Source organism: Oncorhynchus clarkii, chromosome 12, assembly GCF_045791955.1.
Source record: "Oncorhynchus clarkii lewisi isolate Uvic-CL-2024 chromosome 12, UVic_Ocla_1.0, whole genome shotgun sequence".
Lineage (NCBI taxonomy): Eukaryota > Metazoa > Chordata > Actinopteri > Salmoniformes > Salmonidae > Oncorhynchus > Oncorhynchus clarkii.
In genome coordinates, this window is record NC_092158.1 from 21,038,533 (window position 1) to 21,058,957 (window position 20,425).

At 46.9% G+C, this 20,425-nt stretch overlaps 1 protein-coding gene across 2 annotated transcripts in view; it reads right to left on the reverse strand.

The window, feature by feature from the left end:
• LOC139422868 (transcription factor RFX3-like) overlaps positions 1–20,425 on the reverse strand; it is a 68,410-nt gene that overhangs the window by 24,437 nt on the left and 23,548 nt on the right. The window contains exons 4-5 of one of the 2 annotated variants that reach the window (XM_071174294.1): positions 19,270–19,543; positions 17,926–18,000 (exon numbers count right to left, since the gene is read on the reverse strand). In XM_071174294.1, the coding sequence (XP_071030395.1) occupies positions 17,926–18,000; positions 19,270–19,543 (349 nt within the window). The remainder of the gene's footprint in view (positions 1–17,925; positions 18,001–19,269; positions 19,544–20,425) is intronic. The other variant, XM_071174295.1, reaches the window with a different exon arrangement.

Sequence of the window (20,425 nt, forward strand, 5' to 3'; positions counted from 1 at the left end):
GGGAGACCTGGAGATACTAGAAGATGAGAGAGAGCTGGAGATACTAGAAGAGAGAGAGAGAGAGAGAGCTGGAGATACTAAAAGAGAGGGAGAGCTGGAGATACTAAAAGAAAGGGAGACCTGGAGATACTAGAAGATGAGAGAGAGCTGGAGATACTAGAAGAGAGAGAGAGAGAGAGCTGGAGATACTAAAAGAGAGGGAGAGCTGGAGATACTAAAAGAGAGGGAGAGCTGTAGATACTAGAAGAGAGAGAGAGCTGTAGATACTAGAAGAGAGGGAGAGCTGGAGATACTAGAAGAGAAGGAGAGCTGGAGATACTAGAAGAGAGGGAGAGCTGGAGATACTAGAAGAGAGCGAGAGAGCTGGAGATACTAGAAGAGAGCGAGAGAGCTGGAGATACTAGAAGAGAAGGGAGAGCTGGAGATACTAGAAGAGAAGGGAGAGCTGGAGATACTAGAAGAGAAGGGAGAGCTGGAGATACTAGAAGAGAGGGAGAGCTGGAGATACTAGAAGAGAAGGAGAGCTGGATATACTAGAAGAGAGAGAGAGAGCTGGAGATACTAGAAGAGAGGGAGGAGAGCTAGAGACACTAGAAGAGAGGGAGGAGAGCTAGAGACACTAGAAGAGAGGGAGAGCTGGAGATACTAGAAGAGAGGGAGAGCTGGAGATACTAGAAGAGAGGGAGAGCAGGAGATACTAGAAGAGAAGGAGAGCTGGAGATACTAGAAGAGAAGGAGAGCTGGAGATACTAGAAGAGAAGGAGAGCTGGAGATACTAGAAGAGAAGGAGAGCTGGAGATACTAAAAGAGAGGGAGAGCTGGAGATACTAGAAGAGAGAGAGAGCTGGAGATACTAGAAGAGAGAGAGAGAGCTGGAGATACTGGAGAAGAGAGAGAGAGAGAGCTGGAGATACTAAAAGAGATACTAGAAGAGAGAGGAGAGCTGGAGATACTAGAAGAGAAGGAGAGCTGGAGAAGAGAGGGAGAGCTGGAGATACTAGAAGAGAGGGAGAGCTGGAGATACTAGAAGAGAGAGAGAGCTGGAGATACTAGAAGAGAGAGAGAGCTGGAGATACTAGAAGAGAGAGAGAGCTGTAGATACTAGAAGAGAGGGAGAGCTGGAGATACTAGAAGAGAGGGAGAGCTGGAGATACTAGAAGAGAGAGAGGGAGAGCTGGAGATACTAAAGAGAGAGAGAGATACTAGAAGAGAGAGAGAGCTGTAGATACAAGAAGAGAAGGAGAGCTGGAGATACTAGAAGAGAAGGAGAGCTGGAGATACTAGAAGAGAAGGAGAGCTGGAGATACTAGAAGAGAGGGAGAGCTGGAGATACTAGAAGAGAGGGAGAGCTGGAGATCCTAGAAGAGAGAGAGAGAGCTGTAGATACTAGAAGAGAAGGAGAGCTGTAGATACTAGAAGAGAGAGAGGAGATACTAGAAGAGAGGGAGAGCTGTAGAGAAGAGAGGGAGAGTTGTAGATACTAGAAGAGAGGGAGAGAGAGCTGGAGATAGAAGAGAGGGAGAGAGAGCTGGAGATACTAGAAGAGAGGGAAAGAGAGCTGGAGATACTAGAAAAGGGGGAGAGAGCTGTAGATACTAGAAGAGAAGGAGAGATGGAGATACTAGAAGAGAGGGATAGCTGTAGATACTAGAAGAGAAGGAGAGCTAGATACTAGAAGAGAGGAGAGCTGTAGATACTAGAAGAGAGGGAGAGCTGTAGATACTAGAAGAGAGGGAGAGAGAGCTGGAGATACTAGAAGAGAGGGAAAGAGAGCTGGAGATACTAGAAAAGGGGGAGAGAGCTGTAGATACTAGAAGAGAGGGAGAGCTGTAGATACTGTAGAGAAGAGAAGGAGAGATGGAGATACTAGAAGAGAGGAGAGATGGAGATACTAGAAGAGAGGCAGAGAGAGCTGGAGATACTAGAAGAGAGGGAGAGAGAGCTGGAGATACTAGAAGAGAAGGAGAGCTGTAGATACTAGAGAGAGGCAGAGCTGGAGATGGAGACACTAGAAGAGAGGGAGAGAGAGAGGAGAGAGGGAGAGAGAGCTGGAGATAGATACTAGAAGAGAGGGAGAGAGAGCTGTAGATACTAGAAGAGAGGGAGAGCTGTAGATACTAGAAGAGAGGGAGAGCTGTAGATACTAGAAGAGAGGGAGAGAGAGAGATACTAGAAGAGAGGGAGAGAGAGCTGTAGATACTAGAAGAGAGGGAGAGCTGTACTAGAAGAGAGGGAGAGATGAAGAGAGGGAGAGATGGAGATACTAGAAGAGAGGGAGAGATGGAGATACTAGAAGAGAGGGATAGCTGTAGATACTAGAAGAGAGGGAGAGCTGTAGATACTAGAAGAGAGGGAGAGAGAGCTGGAGATACTAGAAGAGAAGGAGAGCTGTAGATACTAGAAGAGAGGCAGAGCTGTAGATACTAGAAGAGAGGGAGAGAGAGCTGTAGATAATAGAAGAGAGGGAGAGAGAGCTGTAGATAATAGAAGAGAGGGAGAGAGAGCTGTAGATAATAGAGAGGGAGAGAGAGCTGGAGATACTAGAAGAGAGAGAGAGCTGGAGATACTAGATGGAGATACTAGAAGAGAGGGAGAGCTGGAGATACTAGAAGAGAGCGAGAGATACTAGGAGAGCGAGAGAGAGAAAGAGAGAGCTGGAGATACTAGAAGATAAGGAGAGCTGGAGATACTAGAAGAGAAGGGAGAGCTGGAGATACTAGAAGAGAAGGGAGAACTGGAGATACTAGAAGAGAGGGAGAGCTGGAGATACTAGAAGAGCGAGAGAGCTGGAGATACTAGAAGAGAGCGAGAGAGCTGTAGAGAGCGAGAGAGCTGGAGATAGATACTAGAAGAGAGGGAGAGCTGTAGATACTAGAAGAGAGGGAGAGCTGGAGATACTAGAAGAGAAGGAGAGCTGGAGATACTAGAAGAGAGGGAGAGCTGGAGATACTAGAAGAGAGCGAGAGAGCTGGAGATACTAGAAGAGAGCGAGAGAGCTGGAGATACAAAAAGAAAGAGAGAGCTGGAGATACTAGAAGATAAGGAGAGCTGGAGATACTAGAAGAGAAGGGAGAGCTGGAGATACTAGAAGAGAAGGGAGAACTGGAGATACTAGAAGAGAGGGAGAGAGATACTAGAAGAGCGAGAGAGCTGGAGATACTAGAAGAGCGAGAGAGCTGGAGATACTAGAAGAGAGCGAGAGAGCTGGAGATACTAGAAGAGAGCGAGAGAGCTGGAGATACAAAAAGAAAGAGAGAGCTGGAGATACTAGAAGAGAAGGAGAGCTGGAGATACTAGAAGAGAAGGAGAGCTGTAGATACTAGAAGAGAGGGAGAGCTGTAGATACTAGAAGAGAAGGAGAGCTGGAGATACTAGAAGAGAGGGAGAGCTGGAGATACTAGAAGAGAGGGAGAGCTGTAGATACTAGAAGAGAGGGAGAGCTGGAGATACTAGAAGAGAGGGAGAGCTGGAGATACTAAAAGAAAGGGAGACCTGGAGATACTAGAAGATAAGGAGAGCTAAAGATACTAGAAGAGAGAGAGAGAGAGCTGGAGATACTAGAAGAGAGAGAGAGCTGTAGATACTAGAAGAGAGCGGAGAGCTGGAGATACTAGAAGAGAGCGAGAGAGCTGGAGATACTAGAAGAGAGCGAGAGAGATACTAGAAGAGAGCTGGAGATACTAGAAGAGAGCGAGAGAGCTGGAGATACAAAAATAAAGAGAGAGCTGGAGATACTAGAAGATAAGGAGAGCTGGAGATACTAGAAGAGAAGGGAGAGCTGGAGATACTAGAAGAGAAGGAGAGCAGGAGATACAAGAAGAGAGGGAGAGCTGGAGATACTAGAAGAGAGGGAGAGCTGGAGATACAAGAAGAGAGGGAGAGCTGGAGATACTAGAAGAGAGGGAGAGAGAGAGCTGGAGATACTAAAAGAGAGGGAGAGCTGGAGATACTAAAAGAAAGGGAGACCTGGAGATACTAGAAGATGAGAGAGAGCTGGAGATACTAGAAGAGAGAGAGAGAGAGAGAGCTGGAGATACTAAAAGAGAGGGAGAGCTGGAGATACTAAAAGAAAGGGAGACCTGGAGATACTAGAAGATGAGAGAGAGCTGGAGATACTAGAAGAGAGAGAGAGAGAGAGCTGGAGATACTAAAAGAGAGGGAGAGCTGGAGATACTAAAAGAGAGAGAGAGCTGTAGATACTAGAAGAGAGGGAGAGCTGGAGATACTAGAAGAGAAGGAGAGCTGGAGATACTAGAAGAGAGGGAGAGCTGGAGATACTAGAAGAGAGGGAGAGCTGGAGATACTAGAAGAGAGGGAGAGAGAGCTGGAGATACTAGAAGAGAGGGAGAGAGAGCTGGAGATACTAGAAGAGAGGGAAAGAGAGCTGGAGATACTAGAAAAGGGGGAGAGAGCTGTAGATACTAGAAGAGAAGGAGAGATGGAGATACTAGAAGAGAGGGATAGCTGTAGATACTAGTAGAGAGGGAGAGCTGTAGATACTAGTAGAGAGGGAGAGCTGTAGATACTAGAAGAGAGGGAGAGCTGTAGATACTAGAAGAGAGGGAGAGCTGTAGATACTAGAAGAGAAGGAGAGATGGAGATACTAGAAGAGAGGCAGAGAGAGCTGGAGATACTAGAAGAGAGGGAGAGAGAGCTGGAGATACTAGAAGAGAAGGAGAGCTGTAGATACTAGAAGAGAGGCAGAGCTGTAGATACTAGAAGAGAGGGAGAGAGAGCTGGAGATACTAGAAGAGAGGGAGAGAGAGCTGGATATACTAGGAGAGAGGGAGAGAGAGCTGGAGATACTAGAAGAGAGGGAGAGAGAGCTGTAGATACTAGAAGAGAGGGAGAGAGAGCTGTAGATACTAGAAGAGAGGGAGAGCTGTAGATACTAGAAGAGAGGGAGAGCTGTAGATACTAGAAGAGAGGGAGAGATGGAGATACTAGAAGAGAGGGAGAGATGGAGATACTAGAAGAGAGGGATAGCTGTAGATACTAGAAGAGAGGGAGAGCTGTAGATACTAGAAGAGAGGGAGAGAGAGCTGGAGATACTAGAAGAGAAGGAGAGCTGTAGATACTAGAAGAGAGGCAGAGCTGTAGATACTAGAAGAGAGGGAGAGAGAGCTGTAGATAATAGAAGAGAGGGAGAGAGAGCTGTAGATAATAGAAGAGAGGGAGAGAGAGCTGGAGATACTAGGAGAGAGGGAGAGAGAGCTGGAGATACTAGAAGAGAGGGGGAGCTGTAGATACTAGAAGAGAGGGAGAGCTGTAGATACTAGAAGAGAGGGAGAGCTGGAGATACTAGAAGAGAAGGAGAGCTGGAGATACTAGAAGAGAGGGAGAGCTGGAGATACTAGAAGAGAGCGAGAGAGCTGGAGATACTAGAAGAGAGCGAGAGAGCTGGAGATACTAGAAGAGAGCGAGAGAGCTGGAGATACTAGAAGATAAGGAGAGCTGGAGATACTAGAAGAGAAGGGAGAGCTGGAGATACTAGAAGAGAAGGGAGAACTGGAGATACTAGAAGAGAGGGAGAGCTGGAGATACTAGAAGAGCGAGAGAGCTGGAGATACTAGAAGAGAGCGAGAGAGCTGGAGATACTAGGAGAGCGAGAGAGCTGGAGATACAAAAAGAAAGAGAGAGCTGGAGATACTAGAAGAGAAGGAGAGCTGGAGATACTAGAAGAGAAGGAGAGCTGTAGATACTAGAAGAGAGGGAGAGCTGTAGATACTAGAAGAGAAGGAGAGCTGGAGATACTAGAAGAGAGGGAGAGCTGGAGATACTAGAAGAGAGGGAGAGCTGTAGATACTAGAAGAGAGGGAGAGCTGGAGATACTAGAAGAGAGGGAGAGCTGGAGATACTAGAAGAGAGGGAGAGCTGGAGATACTAGAAGAGAGGGAGAGCTGGAGATACTAAAAGAAAGGGAGACCTGGAGATACTAGAAGATAAGGAGAGCTAAAGATACTAGAAGAGAGAGAGAGAGAGCTGGAGATACTAAAAGAGAGCGAGAGAGCTGGAGATACTAGAAGAGAGCGAGAGAGCTGGAGATACTAGAAGAGAGCGAGAGAGCTGGAGATACTAGAAGAGAGCGAGAGAGCTGGAGATACTAGAAGAGAGCGAGAGAGCTGGAGATACTAGAAGAGAGCGAGAGAGCTGGAGATACAAAAATAAAGAGAGAGCTGGAGATACTAGAAGATAAGGAGAGCTGGAGATACTAGAAGAGAAGGAGAGCAGGAGATACAAGAAGAGAGGGAGAGCTGGAGATACTAGAAGAGAGGGAGAGCTGGAGATACTAGAAGAGAGGGAGAGCTGGAGATACAAGAAGAGAGGGAGAGCTGGAGATACTAGAAGAGAGGGAGAGAGAGAGCTGGAGATACTAAAAGAGAGGGAGAGCTGGAGATACTAAAAGAAAGGGAGACCTGGAGATACTAGAAGATGAGAGAGAGCTGGAGATACTAGAAGAGAGAGAGAGAGAGAGAGCTGGAGATACTAAAAGAGAGGGAGAGCTGGAGATACTAAAAGAAAGGGAGACCTGGAGATACTAGAAGATGAGAGAGAGCTGGAGATACTAGAAGAGAGAGAGAGAGAGAGCTGGAGATACTAAAAGAGAGGGAGAGCTGGAGATACTAAAAGAGAGAGAGAGCTGTAGATACTAGAAGAGAGAGAGAGCTGTAGATACTAGAAGAGAGGGAGAGCTGGAGATACTAGAAGAGAAGGAGAGCTGGAGATACTAGAAGAGAGGGAGAGCTGGAGATACTAGAAGAGAGCGAGAGAGCTGGAGATACTAGAAGAGAGCGAGAGAGCTGGAGAAACAAAAATAAAGAGAGAGCTGGAGATACTAGAAGATAAGGAGAGCTGGAGATACTAGAAGAGAAGGGAGAGCTGGAGATACTAGAAGAGAAGGGAGAGCTGGAGATACTAGAAGAGAGGGAGAGCTGGAGATACTAGAAGAGAAGGAGAGCTGGAGATACTAGAAGAGAAGGAGAGCTGGATATACTAGAAGAGAGAGAGAGAGCTGGAGATACTAGAAGAGAGGGAGGAGAGCTAGAGACACTAGAAGAGAGGGAGAGCTGGAGATACTAGAAGAGAGGGAGAGCTGGAGATACTAGAAGAGAGGGAGAGCAGGAGATACTAGAAGAGAAGGAGAGCTGGAGATACTAGAAGAGAAGGAGAGCTGGAGATACTAGAAGAGAAGGAGAGCTGGAGATACTAGAAGAGAAGGAGAGCTGGAGATACTAAAAGAGAGGGAGAGCTGGAGATACTAGAAGAGAGAGAGAGCTGGAGATACTAGAAGAGAGAGAGAGCTGGAGATACTAGAAGAGAGAGAGAGCTGTAGATACTAGAAGAGAGGGAGAGCTGGAGATACTAGAAGAGAGAGAGGGAGAGCTGGAGATACTAAAAGAGAGGGAGAGCTGTAGATACTAGAAGAGAGAGAGAGCTGTAGATACAAGAAGAGAAGGAGAGCTGGAGATACTAGAAGAGAAGGAGAGCTGTAGATACTAGAAGAGAGGGAGAGCTGTAGATACTAGAAGAGAGGGAGAGCTGTAGATACAAGAAGAGAAGGAGAGCTGGAGATACTAGAAGAGAAGGAGAGCTGGAGATACTAGAAGAGAGGGAGAGCTGGAGATCCTAGAAGAGAGAGAGAGAGCTGTAGATACTAGAAGAGAGAGAGAGAGCTGTAGATACTAGAAGAGAAGGAGAGCTGTAGATACTAGAAGAGAGGGAGAGCTGTAGATACTAGAAGAGAGGGAGAGCTGTAGATACTAGAAGAGAGGGAGAGTTGTAGATACTAGAAGAGAGGGAGAGAGAGCTGGAGATACTAGAAGAGAGGGAGAGAGAGCTGGAGATACTAGAAGAGAGGGAAAGAGAGCTGGAGATACTAGAAAAGGGGGAGAGAGCTGTAGATACTAGAAGAGAAGGAGAGATGGAGATACTAGAAGAGAGGGATAGCTGTAGATACTAGTAGAGAGGGAGAGCTGTAGATACTAGTAGAGAGGGAGAGCTGTAGATACTAGAAGAGAGGGAGAGCTGTAGATACTAGAAGAGAGGGAGAGCTGTAGATACTAGAAGAGAAGGAGAGATGGAGATACTAGAAGAGAGGCAGAGAGAGCTGGAGATACTAGAAGAGAGGGAGAGAGAGCTGGAGATACTAGAAGAGAAGGAGAGCTGTAGATACTAGAAGAGAGGCAGAGCTGTAGATACTAGAAGAGAGGGAGAGAGAGCTGGAGATACTAGAAGAGAGGGAGAGAGAGCTGGATATACTAGGAGAGAGGGAGAGAGAGCTGGAGATACTAGAAGAGAGGGAGAGAGAGCTGGAGATACTAGAAGAGAGGGAGAGAGAGCTGTAGATACTAGAAGAGAGGGAGAGCTGTAGATACTAGAAGAGAGGGAGAGATGGAGATACTAGAAGAGAGGGAGAGATGGAGATACTAGAAGAGAGGGATAGCTGTAGATACTAGAAGAGAGGGATAGCTGTAGATACTAGAAGAGAGGGAGAGCTGTAGATACTAGAAGAGAGGGAGAGAGAGCTGGAGATACTAGAAGAGAAGGAGAGCTGTAGATACTAGAAGAGAGGCAGAGCTGTAGATACTAGAAGAGAGGGAGAGAGAGCTGTAGATAATAGAAGAGAGGGAGAGAGAGCTGTAGATAATAGAAGAGAGGGAGAGAGAGCTGGAGATACTAGGAGAGAGGGAGAGAGAGCTGGAGATACTAGAAGAGAGGGGGAGCTGTAGATACTAGAAGAGAGGGAGAGCTGTAGATACTAGAAGAGAGGGAGAGCTGTAGATACTAGAAGAGAGGGAGAGCTGTAGATACTAGAAGAGAAGGAGAGATGGAGATACTAGAAGAGAGGGATAGCTGTAGATACTAGAAGAGAGGGAGAGCTGTAGATACTAGAAGAGAGGGAGAGCTGTAGATACTAGAAGAGAGGCAGAGCTGTAGATACTAGAAGAGAGGGAGAGAGAGCTGGAGATACTAGAAGAGAAGGAGAGCTGTAGATACTAGAAGAGAGGCAGAGCTGTAGATACTAGAAGAGAGGGAGAGAGAGCTGGAGATACTAGAAGAGAGGGAGAGAGAGCTGGATATACTAGGAGAGAGGGAGAGAGAGCTGGAGATACTAGAAGAGAGGGAGAGAGAGCTGGAGATACTAGAAGAGAGGGAGAGAGAGCTGTAGATACTAGAAGAGAGGGAGAGCTGTAGATACTAGAAGAGAGGGAGAGCTGTAGATACTAGAAGAGAGGGAGAGATGGAGATACTAGAAGAGAGGGATAGCTGTAGATACTAGAAGAGAGGGATAGCTGTAGATACTAGAAGAGAGGGAGAGCTGTAGATACTAGAAGAGAGGGAGAGCTGTAGATACTAGAAGAGAGGGAGAGAGAGCTGGAGATACTAGAAGAGAAGGAGAGCTGTAGATACTAGAAGAGAGGCAGAGCTGTAGATACTAGAAGAGAGGGAGAGAGAGCTGTAGATAATAGAAGAGAGGGAGAGAGAGCTGTAGATAATAGAAGAGAGGGAGAGAGAGCTGGAGATACTAGGAGAGAGGGAGAGAGAGCTGGAGATACTAGAAGAGAGGGGGAGCTGTAGATACTAGAAGAGAGGGAGAGCTGTAGATACTAGAAGAGAGGGAGAGCTGTAGATACTAGAAGAGAGGGAGAGCTGTAGATACTAGAAGAGAAGGAGAGATGGAGATACTAGAAGAGAGGGAGAGCTGTAGATACTAGAAGAGGGGCAGAGCTGTAGATACTAGAAGAGAGGGAGAGAGAGCTGGAGATACTAGAAGAGAAGGAGAGCTGGAGATACTAGAAGAGAAGGAGAGCTGGAGATACTAGAAGAGAGGGAGAGCTGGAGATACTAGAAGAGAGAGAGAGAGCTGTAGATACTAGAAGAGAAGGAGAGCTGTAGATACTAGAAGAGAGGGAGAGCTGTAGATACTAGAAGAGAGGGAGAGCTGTAGATACTAGAAGAGAGGGAGAGTTGTAGATACTAGAAGAGAGGGAGAGAGAGCTGGAGATACTAGAAGAGAGGGAGAGAGAGCTGGAGATACTAGAAAAGGGGGAGAGAGCTGTAGATACTAGAAGAGAAGGAGAGATGGAGATACTAGAAGAGAGGGATAGCTGTAGATACTAGTAGAGAGGGAGAGCTGTAGATACTAGTAGAGAGGGAGAGCTGTAGATACTAGAAGAGAGGGAGAGCTGTAGATACAAGAAGAGAAGGAGAGATGGAGATACTAGAAGAGAGGCAGAGAGAGCTGGAGATACTAGAAGAGAGGGAGAGAGAGCTGGAGATACTAGAAGAGAAGGAGAGCTGTAGATACTAGAAGAGAGGCAGAGCTGTAGATACTAGAAGAGAGGGAGAGAGAGCTGGAGATACTAGAAGAGAGGGAGAGAGAGCTGGATATACTAGGAGAGAGGGAGAGAGAGCTGGAGATACTAGAAGAGAGGGAGAGAGAGCTGGAGATACTAGAAGAGAGGGAGAGAGAGCTGGAGATACTAGAAGAGAGAGAGAGAGCTGTAGATACTAGAAGAGAAGGAGAGCTGTAGATACTAGAAGAGAGGGAGAGCTGTAGATACTAGAAGAGAGGAAGAGCTGTAGATACTAGAAGAGAGGGAGAGTTGTAGATACTAGAAGAGAGGGAGAGAGAGCTGGAGATACTAGAAGAGAGGGAGAGAGAGCTGGAGATACTAGAAGAGAGGGAAAGAGAGCTGGAGATACTAGAAAAGGGGGAGAGAGCTGTAGATACTAGAAGAGAAGGAGAGATGGAGATACTAGAAGAGAGGGATAGCTGTAGATACTAGTAGAGAGGGAGAGCTGTAGATACTAGTAGAGAGGGAGAGCTGTAGATACTAGAAGAGAGGGAGAGAGAGCTGGATATACTAGGAGAGAGGGAGAGAGAGCTGGAGATACTAGAAGAGAGGGAGAGAGAGCTGGAGATACTAGAAGAGAGGGAGAGAGAGCTGGAGATACTAGAAGAGAGGGAGAGCTGTAGATACTAGAAGAGAGGGAGAGCTGTAGATACTAGAAGAGAGGGAGAGCTGTAGATACTAGAAGAGAGGGAGAGATGGAGATACTAGAAGAGAGGGATAGCTGTAGATACTAGAAGAGAGGGAGAGCTGTAGATACTAGAAGAGAGGGAGAGAGAGCTGGAGATACTAGAAGAGAAGGAGAGCTGTAGATACTAGAAGAGAGGCAGAGCTGTAGATACTAGAAGAGAGGGAGAGAGAGCTGTAGATAATAGAAGAGAGGGAGAGAGAGCTGTAGATAATAGAAGAGAGGGAGAGAGAGCTGGAGATACTAGAAGAGAGGGGGAGCTGTAGATACTAGAAGTGAGGGAGAGCTGTAGATACTAGAAGAGAGGGAGAGCTGTAGATACTAGAAGAGAGGGAGAACTGTAGATACTAGAAGAGAAGGAGAGATGGAGATACTAGAAGAGAGGGATAGCTGTAGATACTAGAAGAGAGGGAGAGAGAGCTGGAGATACTAGAAGAGAAGGAGAGCTGGAGATACTAGAAGAGAAGGAGAGCTGGAGATACTAGAAGAGAAGGAGAGCTGGAGATACTAGAAGAGAGGGAGAGCTGGAGATACTAGAAGAGAGGGAGAGCTGTAGATACTAGAAGAGAGGGAGAGCTGTAGATACTAGAAGAGAGGGAGAGTTGTAGATACTAGAAGAGAGGGAGAGAGAGCTGGAGATACTAGAAGAGAAGGAGAGCTGGAGATACTAGAAGAGAAGGAGAGCTGGAGATACTAGAAGAGAGAGAGAGAGCTGTAGATACTAGAAGAGAGAGAGAGAGCTGTAGATACTAGAAGAGAAGGAGAGCTGTAGATACTAGAAGAGAGGGAGAGCTGTAGATACTAGAAGAGAGGGAGAGCTGTAGATACTAGAAGAGAGGGAGAGTTGTAGATACTAGAAGAGAGGGAGAGAGAGCTGGAGATACTAGAAGAGAGGGAGAGAGAGCTGTAGATACTAGAAGAGAGGGAGAGAGAGCTGGAGATACTAGAAGAGAAGGAGAGCTGTAGATACTAGAAGAGAGGGAGAGAGAGCTGTAGATACTAGAAGAGAGGGAGAGAGAGCTGTAGATAATAGAAGAGAGGGAGAGAGAGCTGTAGATAATAGAAGAGAGGGAGAGAGAGCTGTAGATAATAGAAGAGAGGGAGAGAGAGCTGGAGATACTAGGAGAGAGGGAGAGAGAGCTGGAGATACTAGAAGAGAGGGGGAGCTGTAGATACTAGAAGAGAGGGAGAGCTGTAGATACTAGAAGATAGGGAGAGCTGTAGATACTAGAAGAGAGGGAGAGCTGTAGATACTAGAAGAGAAGGAGAGATGGAGATACTAGAAGAGAGGGATAGCTGTAGATACTAGAAGAGAGGGAGAGCTGTAGATACTAGAAGAGAGGCAGAGCTGTAGATACTAGAAGAGAGGGAGAGAGAGCTGGAGATACTAGAAGAGAAGGAGAGCTGGAGATACTAGAAGAGAAGGAGAGCTGGAGATACTAGAAGAGAGGGAGAGCTGGAGATACTAGAAGAGAGAGAGAGAGCTGTAGATACTAGAAGAGAAGGAGAGCTGTAGATACTAGAAGAGAGGGAGAGCTGTAGATACTAGAAGAGACGGAGAGCTGTAGATACTAGAAGAGAGGGAGAGTTGTAGATACTAGAAGAGAGGGAGAGAGAGCTGGAGATACTAGAAGAGAGGGAGAGAGAGCTGGAGATACTAGAAGAGAGGGAAAGAGAGCTGGAGATACTAGAAGAGAGGGAAAGAGAGCTGGAGATACTAGAAAAGGGGGAGAGAGCTGTAGATACTAGAAGAGAAGGAGAGCTGTAGATACTAGAAGAGAGGCAGAGCTGTAGATACTAGAAGAGAGGGAGAGAGAGCTGGAGATACTAGAAGAGAGGGAGAGAGAGCTGGAGATACTAGAAGAGAGGGAGAGAGAGCTGGAGATACTAGAAGAGAGGGAGAGAGAGCTGGAGATACTAGAAGAGAGGGAGAGCTGTAGATACTAGAAGAGAGGGAGAGCTGTAGATACTAGAAGAGAGGGAGAGTTGTAGATACTAGAAGAGAGGGAGAGAGAGCTGGAGATACTAGAAGAGAAGGAGAGCTGGAGATACTAGAAGAGAAGGAGAGCTGGAGATACTAGAAGAGAGAGAGAGAGCTGTAGATACTAGAAGAGAGAGAGAGAGCTGTAGATACTAGAAGAGAAGGAGAGCTGTAGATACTAGAAGAGAGGGAGAGCTGTAGATACTAGAAGAGAGGGAGAGCTGTAGATACTAGAAGAGAGGGAGAGTTGTAGATACTAGAAGAGAGGGAGAGAGAGCTGGAGATACTAGAAGAGAGGGAGAGAGAGCTGTAGATACTAGAAGAGAGGGAGAGAGAGCTGGAGATACTAGAAGAGAAGGAGAGCTGTAGATACTAGAAGAGAGGCAGAGCTGTAGATACTAGAAGAGAGGGAGAGAGAGCTGTAGATAATAGAAGAGAGGGAGAGAGAGCTGTAGATAATAGAAGAGAGGGAGAGAGAGCTGGAGATACTAGGAGAGAGGGAGAGAGAGCTGGAGATACTAGAAGAGAGGGGGAGCTGTAGATACTAGAAGAGAGGGAGAGCTGTAGATACTAGAAGATAGGGAGAGCTGTAGATACTAGAAGAGAGGGAGAGCTGTAGATACTAGAAGAGAAGGAGAGATGGAGATACTAGAAGAGAGGGATAGCTGTAGATACTAGAAGAGAGGGAGAGCTGTAGATACTAGAAGAGAGGCAGAGCTGTAGATTCTAGAAGAGAGGGAGAGAGAGCTGGAGATACTAGAAGAGAAGGAGAGCTGGAGATACTAGAAGAGAAGGAGAGCTGGAGATACTAGAAGAGAGGGAGAGCTGGAGATACTAGAAGAGAGAGAGAGAGCTGTAGATACTAGAAGAGAAGGAGAGCTGTAGATACTAGAAGAGAGGGAGAGCTGTAGATACTAGAAGAGAGGGAGAGCTGTAGATACTAGAAGAGAGAGAGAGTTGTAGATACTAGAAGAGAGGGAGAGAGAGCTGGAGATACTAGAAGAGAGGGAGAGAGAGCTGGAGATACTAGAAGAGAGGGAAAGAGAGCTGGAGACACTAGAAGAGAGGGAAAGAGAGCTGGAGATACTAGAAAAGGGGGAGAGAGCTGTAGATACTAGAAGAGAAGGAGAGCTGTAGATACTAGAAGAGAGGCAGAGCTGTAGATACTAGAAGAGAGGGAGAGAGAGCTGGAGATACTAGAAGAGAGGGAGAGAGAGCTGGAGATACTAGAAGAGAGGGAGAGAGAGCTGGAGATACTAGAAGAGAGGGAGAGAGAGCTGGAGATACTAGAAGAGAGGGAGAGAGAGCTGGAGATACTAGAAGAGAGGGAGAGCTGTAGATACTAGAAGAGAGGGAGAGATGGAGATACTAGAAGAGAGGGATAGCTGTAGATACTAGAAGAGAGGGAGAGCTGTAGATACTAGAAGAGAGGGAGAGAGAGCTGGAGATACTAGAAGAGAAGGAGAGCTGTAGATACTAGAAGAGAGGCAGAGCTGTAGATACTAGAAGAGAGGGAGAGAGAGCTGTAGATAATAGAAGAGAGGGAGAGAGAGCTGTGGATAATAGAAGAGAGGGAGAGAGAGCTGGATATACTAGGAGAGAGGGAGAGAGAGCTGGAGATACTAGAAGAGAGGGGGAGCTGTAGATACTAGAAGAGAGGGAGAGCTGTAGATACTAGAAGAGAGGGAGAGCTGTAGATACTAGAAGAGAGGGAGAGCTGTAGATACTAGAAGAGAAGGAGAGATGGAGATACTAGAAGAGAGGGATAGCTGTAGATACTAGAAGAGAGGGAGAGCTGTAGATACTAGAAGAGAGGCAGAGCTGTAGATACTAGAAGAGAGGGAGAGAGAGCTGGAGATACTAGAAGAGAAGGAGAGCTGTAGATACTAGAAGAGAGGCAGAGCCGTAGATACTAGAAGAGAGGGAGAGAGAGCTGGAGATACTAGGAGAGAGGGAGAGAGAGCTGGAGATACTAGGAGAGAGGGAGAGAGAGCTGGAGATACTAGAAGAGGGGGAGGGAGAGCTGGAGATACTAGAAGAGAAGGAGAGCTGTAGATACTAGAAGAGAAGGAGAGCTGTAGATACTAGAAGAGAGGCAGAGCTGTAGATACTAGAAGAGAGGGAGGGAGAGCTGGAAATACTAGAAGAGAGGGAGAGAGAGCTGGAGATACTAGAAGAGAGGGAGAGAGAGCTGGAGATACTAGAAGAGAGAGAGAGCTGTAGATACTAGAAGAGAGGGAGAGCTGGAGATACTAGAAGAGAGGGAGAGCTGGAGATACTAGAAGAGAGGGAGAGAGAGCTGGCGATACTAGAAGAGGGGGAGAGAGAGCTGGAGATACTAGAAGAGAGGGAGAGAGAGCTGGAGATACTAGAAGAGGGGGAGAGAGCTGGAGATACTAGAAGAGAGGGAGAGAGAGCTGGAGATACTAGAAGAGAGGGAGAGAGAGCTGTAGATACTAGAAGAGAGGGAGAGAGAGCTGTAGATACTAGAAGAGAGGGAGAGAGAGCTGGAGATACTAGAAGAGAGAGAGAGCTGTAGATACTAGAAGAGAGGGAGAGCTGGAGATACTAGAAGAGAGAGAGAGCTGGAGATACTAGAAGAGACGGAGAGAGAGCTGGAGATACTAGAAGAGGGGGAGAGAGAGCTGGAGATACTAGAAGAGAGGGAAAGAGAGCTGGAGATACTAGAAGAGGGGGAGAGAGCTGGAGATACTAGAAGAGAGGGAGAGAGAGCTGGAGATACTAGAAGAGAGGGAGAGAGAGCTGTAGATACTAGAAGAGAGGGAGAGCTGTAGATACTAGAAGAGAGGGAGAGAGAGCTGGAGATACTAGAAGAGAGGGAGAGAGAGCTGGAGATACTAGAAGAGAGGGAGAGAGAGCTGGAGATACTAGAAGAGAGGGAGAGAGAGCTGTAGATACTAGAAGAGAGGGAGAGAGAGCTGTAGATACTAGAAGAGAAGGGGAGATGTAGATACTAGAAGAGAGGGAGAGCAGTAGATACTAGAAGAGAGGGAGAGAGAGCTGGAGATACTAGAAGAGAGGGAGAGAGAGCTGGAGATACTAGAAGAGAGGGAGAGAGAGCTGGAGATACTAGAAGAGAGGGAGAGAGAGCTGGAGATACTAGAAGAGAGAGAGAGCTGTAGATACTAGAAGAGAGAGAGAGCTGTAGATACTAGAAGAGAGGGAGAGCTGTAGCTACTAGAAGAGAGGGAGAGCTGTAGATACTAGAAGAGAGGGAGAGAGAGCTGGAGATACTAGAAGAGAGGGAGAGAGAGCTGGAGATACTAGAAGAGGGGGAGAGAGAGCTGGAGATACTAGAATAGAGGGAGAGAGAGCTGGAGATACTAGAAGAGGGGGAGAGAGCTGGAGATACTAGAAGAGAGGGAGAGAGAGCTGGAGATACTAGAAGAGAGAGAGAGAGAGCTGTAGATACTAGAAGAGAAGGAGAGATGGAGATACTAGAAGAGAGGGATAGCTGTAGATACTAGAAGAGAGGGAGAGCTGTAGATACTAGAAGAGAGGCAGAGCTGTAGATACTAGAAGAGAGGGAGAGAGAGCTGGAGATACTAGAAGAGAAGGAGAGCTGTAGATACTAGAAGAGAGGCAGAGCCGTAGATACTAGAAGAGAGGGAGAGAGAGCTGGAGATACTAGAAGAGAGGGAGAGAGAGTTGGAGATACTAGGAGAGAGGGAGAGAGAGCTGGAGATACTAGAAGAGGGGGAGGGAGAGCTGGAGATACTAGAAGAGAAGGAGAGCTGTAGATACTAGAAGAGAGGCAGAGCTGTAGATACTAGAAGAGAGGGAGGGAGAGCTGGAAATACTAGAAGAGAGGGAGAGAGAGCTGGAGATACTAGAAGAGAGGGAGAGAGAGCTGTAAATACTAGAAGAGAGAGAGAGCTGTAGATACTAGAAGAGAGGGAGAGCTGTAGATACTAGAAGAGAGGGAGAGCTGGAGATACTAGAAGAGAGGGAGAGAGAGCTGGAGATACTAGAAGAGAGGGAGAGAGAGCTGGAGATACTAGAAGAGGGGGAGAGAGAGCTGGAGATACTAGAAGAGAGGGAGAGAGAGCTGGAGATACTAGAAGAGAGGGAGAGAGCTGGAGATACTAGAAGAGAGGGAGAGAGAGCTGGAGATACTAGAAGAGAGGGAGAGAGAGCTGTAGATACTAGAAGAGAGGGAGAGCTGTAGATACTAGAAGAGGGAGAGCTGTAGATACTAGAAGAGAGGGAGAGAGAGCTGGAGATACTAGAAGAGAGGGAGAGAGAGCTGTAGATACTAGAAGAGAGGGAGAGAGAGCTGTAGATACTAGAAGAGAGGGAGAGAGAGCTGTAGATACTAGAAGAGAAGGGGAGATGTAGATACTAGAAGAGAGGGAGAGCAGTAGATACTAGAAGAGAGGGAGAGAGAGCTGGAGATACTAGAAGAGAGGGAGAGAGAGCTGGAGATACTAGAAGAGAGGGAGAGAGAGCTGGAGATACTAGAAGAGAGAGAGAGCTGTAGATACTAGAAGAGAGGGAGAGCTGTAGATACTAGAAGAGAGGGAGAGCTGTAGATACTAGAAGAGAGGGAGAGAGAGCTGGAGATACTAGAATAGAGGGAGAGAGAGCTGGAGATACTAGAAGAGGGGGAGAGAGCTGGAGATACTAGAAGAGAGGGAGAGAGAGCTGGAGATACTAGAAGAGAGGGAGAGAGAGCTGGAGATACTAGAAGAGAGAGAGAGAGAGCTGTAGATACTAGAAGAGAGGGAGAGCTGTAGATACTAGAAGAGAGGGAGAGCTGTAGATACTAGAAGAGAGGGAGAGAGAGCTGGAGATACTAAAAGAGAGAGAGAGCTGGAGATACTGGAAGAGAGAGAGCACAGCTATGCAGGCAAGGTGAGGCGTTTAGAGTGGTGACTTACATGGCTGTTGAGTAGTGAGCTTCTCTGACTGGATAAACCTTCAGTCTTTTGGAGCGTCTCAATCGCCATTTCAATCTGATAGACCAAGGAGCAAATGGAGCAAATGGAAGGAAAAACAACAAAGGACGAAGTTGCAGTAGAACAATGAAAATACTGACACATAGAAAATCTGAAAATCCAGGACAGATCCTAAAGCAAGCATCACCAAAATTACTCCTAAAAGCCCTGCTTTGCGAAGCCAGTTTAAACTTAAATTCAATTTACTGTCTCTGTCTGTACATGGACATACTTCTTCTTTTGAAAGTCAAGGAAAACAATGAAAAATGTTAACACCACAATAATATAAGAAATTATCTCAGAAGCTGTGAAACTACCATATTGTGAAACTACCATATTGTGAAACTACCATATTCAGCCACCGGAAGGTAGCATAGATCCACTGCGGTGGACTGCACTCAAGTCTAAACGCTTCGCTACAGAGCAAAGCAGAACCAACAAATATTATGGAGGAGATTTATTTATTTATTTATTTACACTTCAGCTAAAACACATCGCAAGAGGAAATTCTGTTTCACAGTACTGGATGGGTAGATGACAATAAAAAACTGAAGTACTAGCTGAGAAGACCACAGGAAATAGGGAGACAACACAATTACAGACATTCTCAGACACCGACATGAAGTAGCTAAGTGGTGCTATAGCTACTGAAGAAAGGCTTCAGATATGCATTATGACAGGCAGAAGAGAGTGGCCTGGCCGTCAGGGACAGACAGGGACGCACAGGGACAGACGGGGACAGACAGGGACAGACGGGGACGGACAGGGACAGACGGGGACGGACAGGGACAGACAGGGACAGACAGGGAGGGACAGGGACAGACGGGGACAGACAGAGGGACAGACAGAGGGACAGACAGAGGGACAGACAGAGGGACAGACAGAGGGACAGACAGAGGGACAGAGACGGACAGGGAGGGACAGGGACAGAGACGGACAGGCAGGGAAAGAGACAGACAGAGACGGACAGAGACGGACAGGGACAGACGGGGACAGACGGGGACGCACAGGGAGGGACAGGGACAGATGGGGACAGACGGGGACAGACAGGGAGGGACAGGGACAGACAAGGACAGACAGAGGGACAGACAGAGGGACAGACAGAGGGACAGAGACAGACAGGGAGAGACAGAGACGGACAGGGAGGGACAGGGACAAAGACGGACAGGGAGAGGGACAGACGGGGACAGACAGAGACAGAGACAGACAGGGACAGACAGGGAGGGACAGGGACAGACAGGGAGGGACAGGGACAGACAGAGAATAGTAAGTAGAGTGGGGCCGTACACTCACAGTGGCCGGGGAGGCTCGGGTGGTCTGGGCTGCTGGGTGGGGGGCAGAATTATCCATGGTGTTGCCCCCGATGAGGTAGGCCCCAGAGCTGCTGATGATCTGCCCCCCAGCCAGACCCATGGTCAGCCCCCCGTTCCCCCCTCCGTTGTTGGCCATGCCATGGGATGACACCACCGTAGACACCTGGGATGAGCTGCCCTGCGTGTCAAAGTAGCTCCCTCCACTGTTCTGGCTGTACAGCTGGGGCTCGGAGTACGAGTATGTCCGTCTGGGCAAAAATAGTGGAGGAAAAAGTTACACATTTCCCCCCCCCCAGAGCAATAGGTTCAGGATAATTGCCCTTTACATAAAGTTTCAATAGAGTGCTAGAGTGCTTATTGGAAGTGAATTAGCAGTACCATTCTGAGCCTTCGTGGGCATGCAATATTCCTGTGTTATTGAAAGTGGAGTTTCCATAGTTACTCAAATCAGCTGAGGAGTGGCCGTGCTGACAGAGATCTGTGTTTGTCGTTTTGACTGCAGTCACTCCATTAACCTGGCCTCTGATATAATGGCACCCTTCAGTGGCTTGACACAACTCCCTTTATGATAGCAGGTCTCAATTCACGTGGACCAGAAACATACTCTCTCAACCCTTTATATGCCAGAACTCTGACCGTACGAAAACAAATTGCAGTCAGAGGTCAGTGTAACTGCAGTATGCTGTGTCCAAAATAACACCTTTTATTCTGCGATTACTGTGTCCAAAATAACACTTTTTATTCTGCGATTACTGTGTCCAAAATAACACTTTTTATTCTGCGATTACTGTGTCCAAAATAACACTTTTTATTCTGCGATTACTGTGTCCAAAATAACACTTTTTATTCTGAGATTACTGTGTCCAAAATAACACTTTTTATTCTGAGATTACTGTGTCCAACACTTTTTATTCTGCGATTACTGTGTCCAAAATAACATTTTTTATTCTGAGATTACTGTGTCCAAAATAACACTTTTATTCTGAGATTACTGTGTCCAAAATAACACTTTTTATTCTGAGATTACTGCGTCCAAAATAACACTTTTTATTCTGAGATTACTGCGTCCAAAATAACACTTTTTATTCTGCGATTACTGCGTCCAACACTTTTTATTCTGCGATTACTGT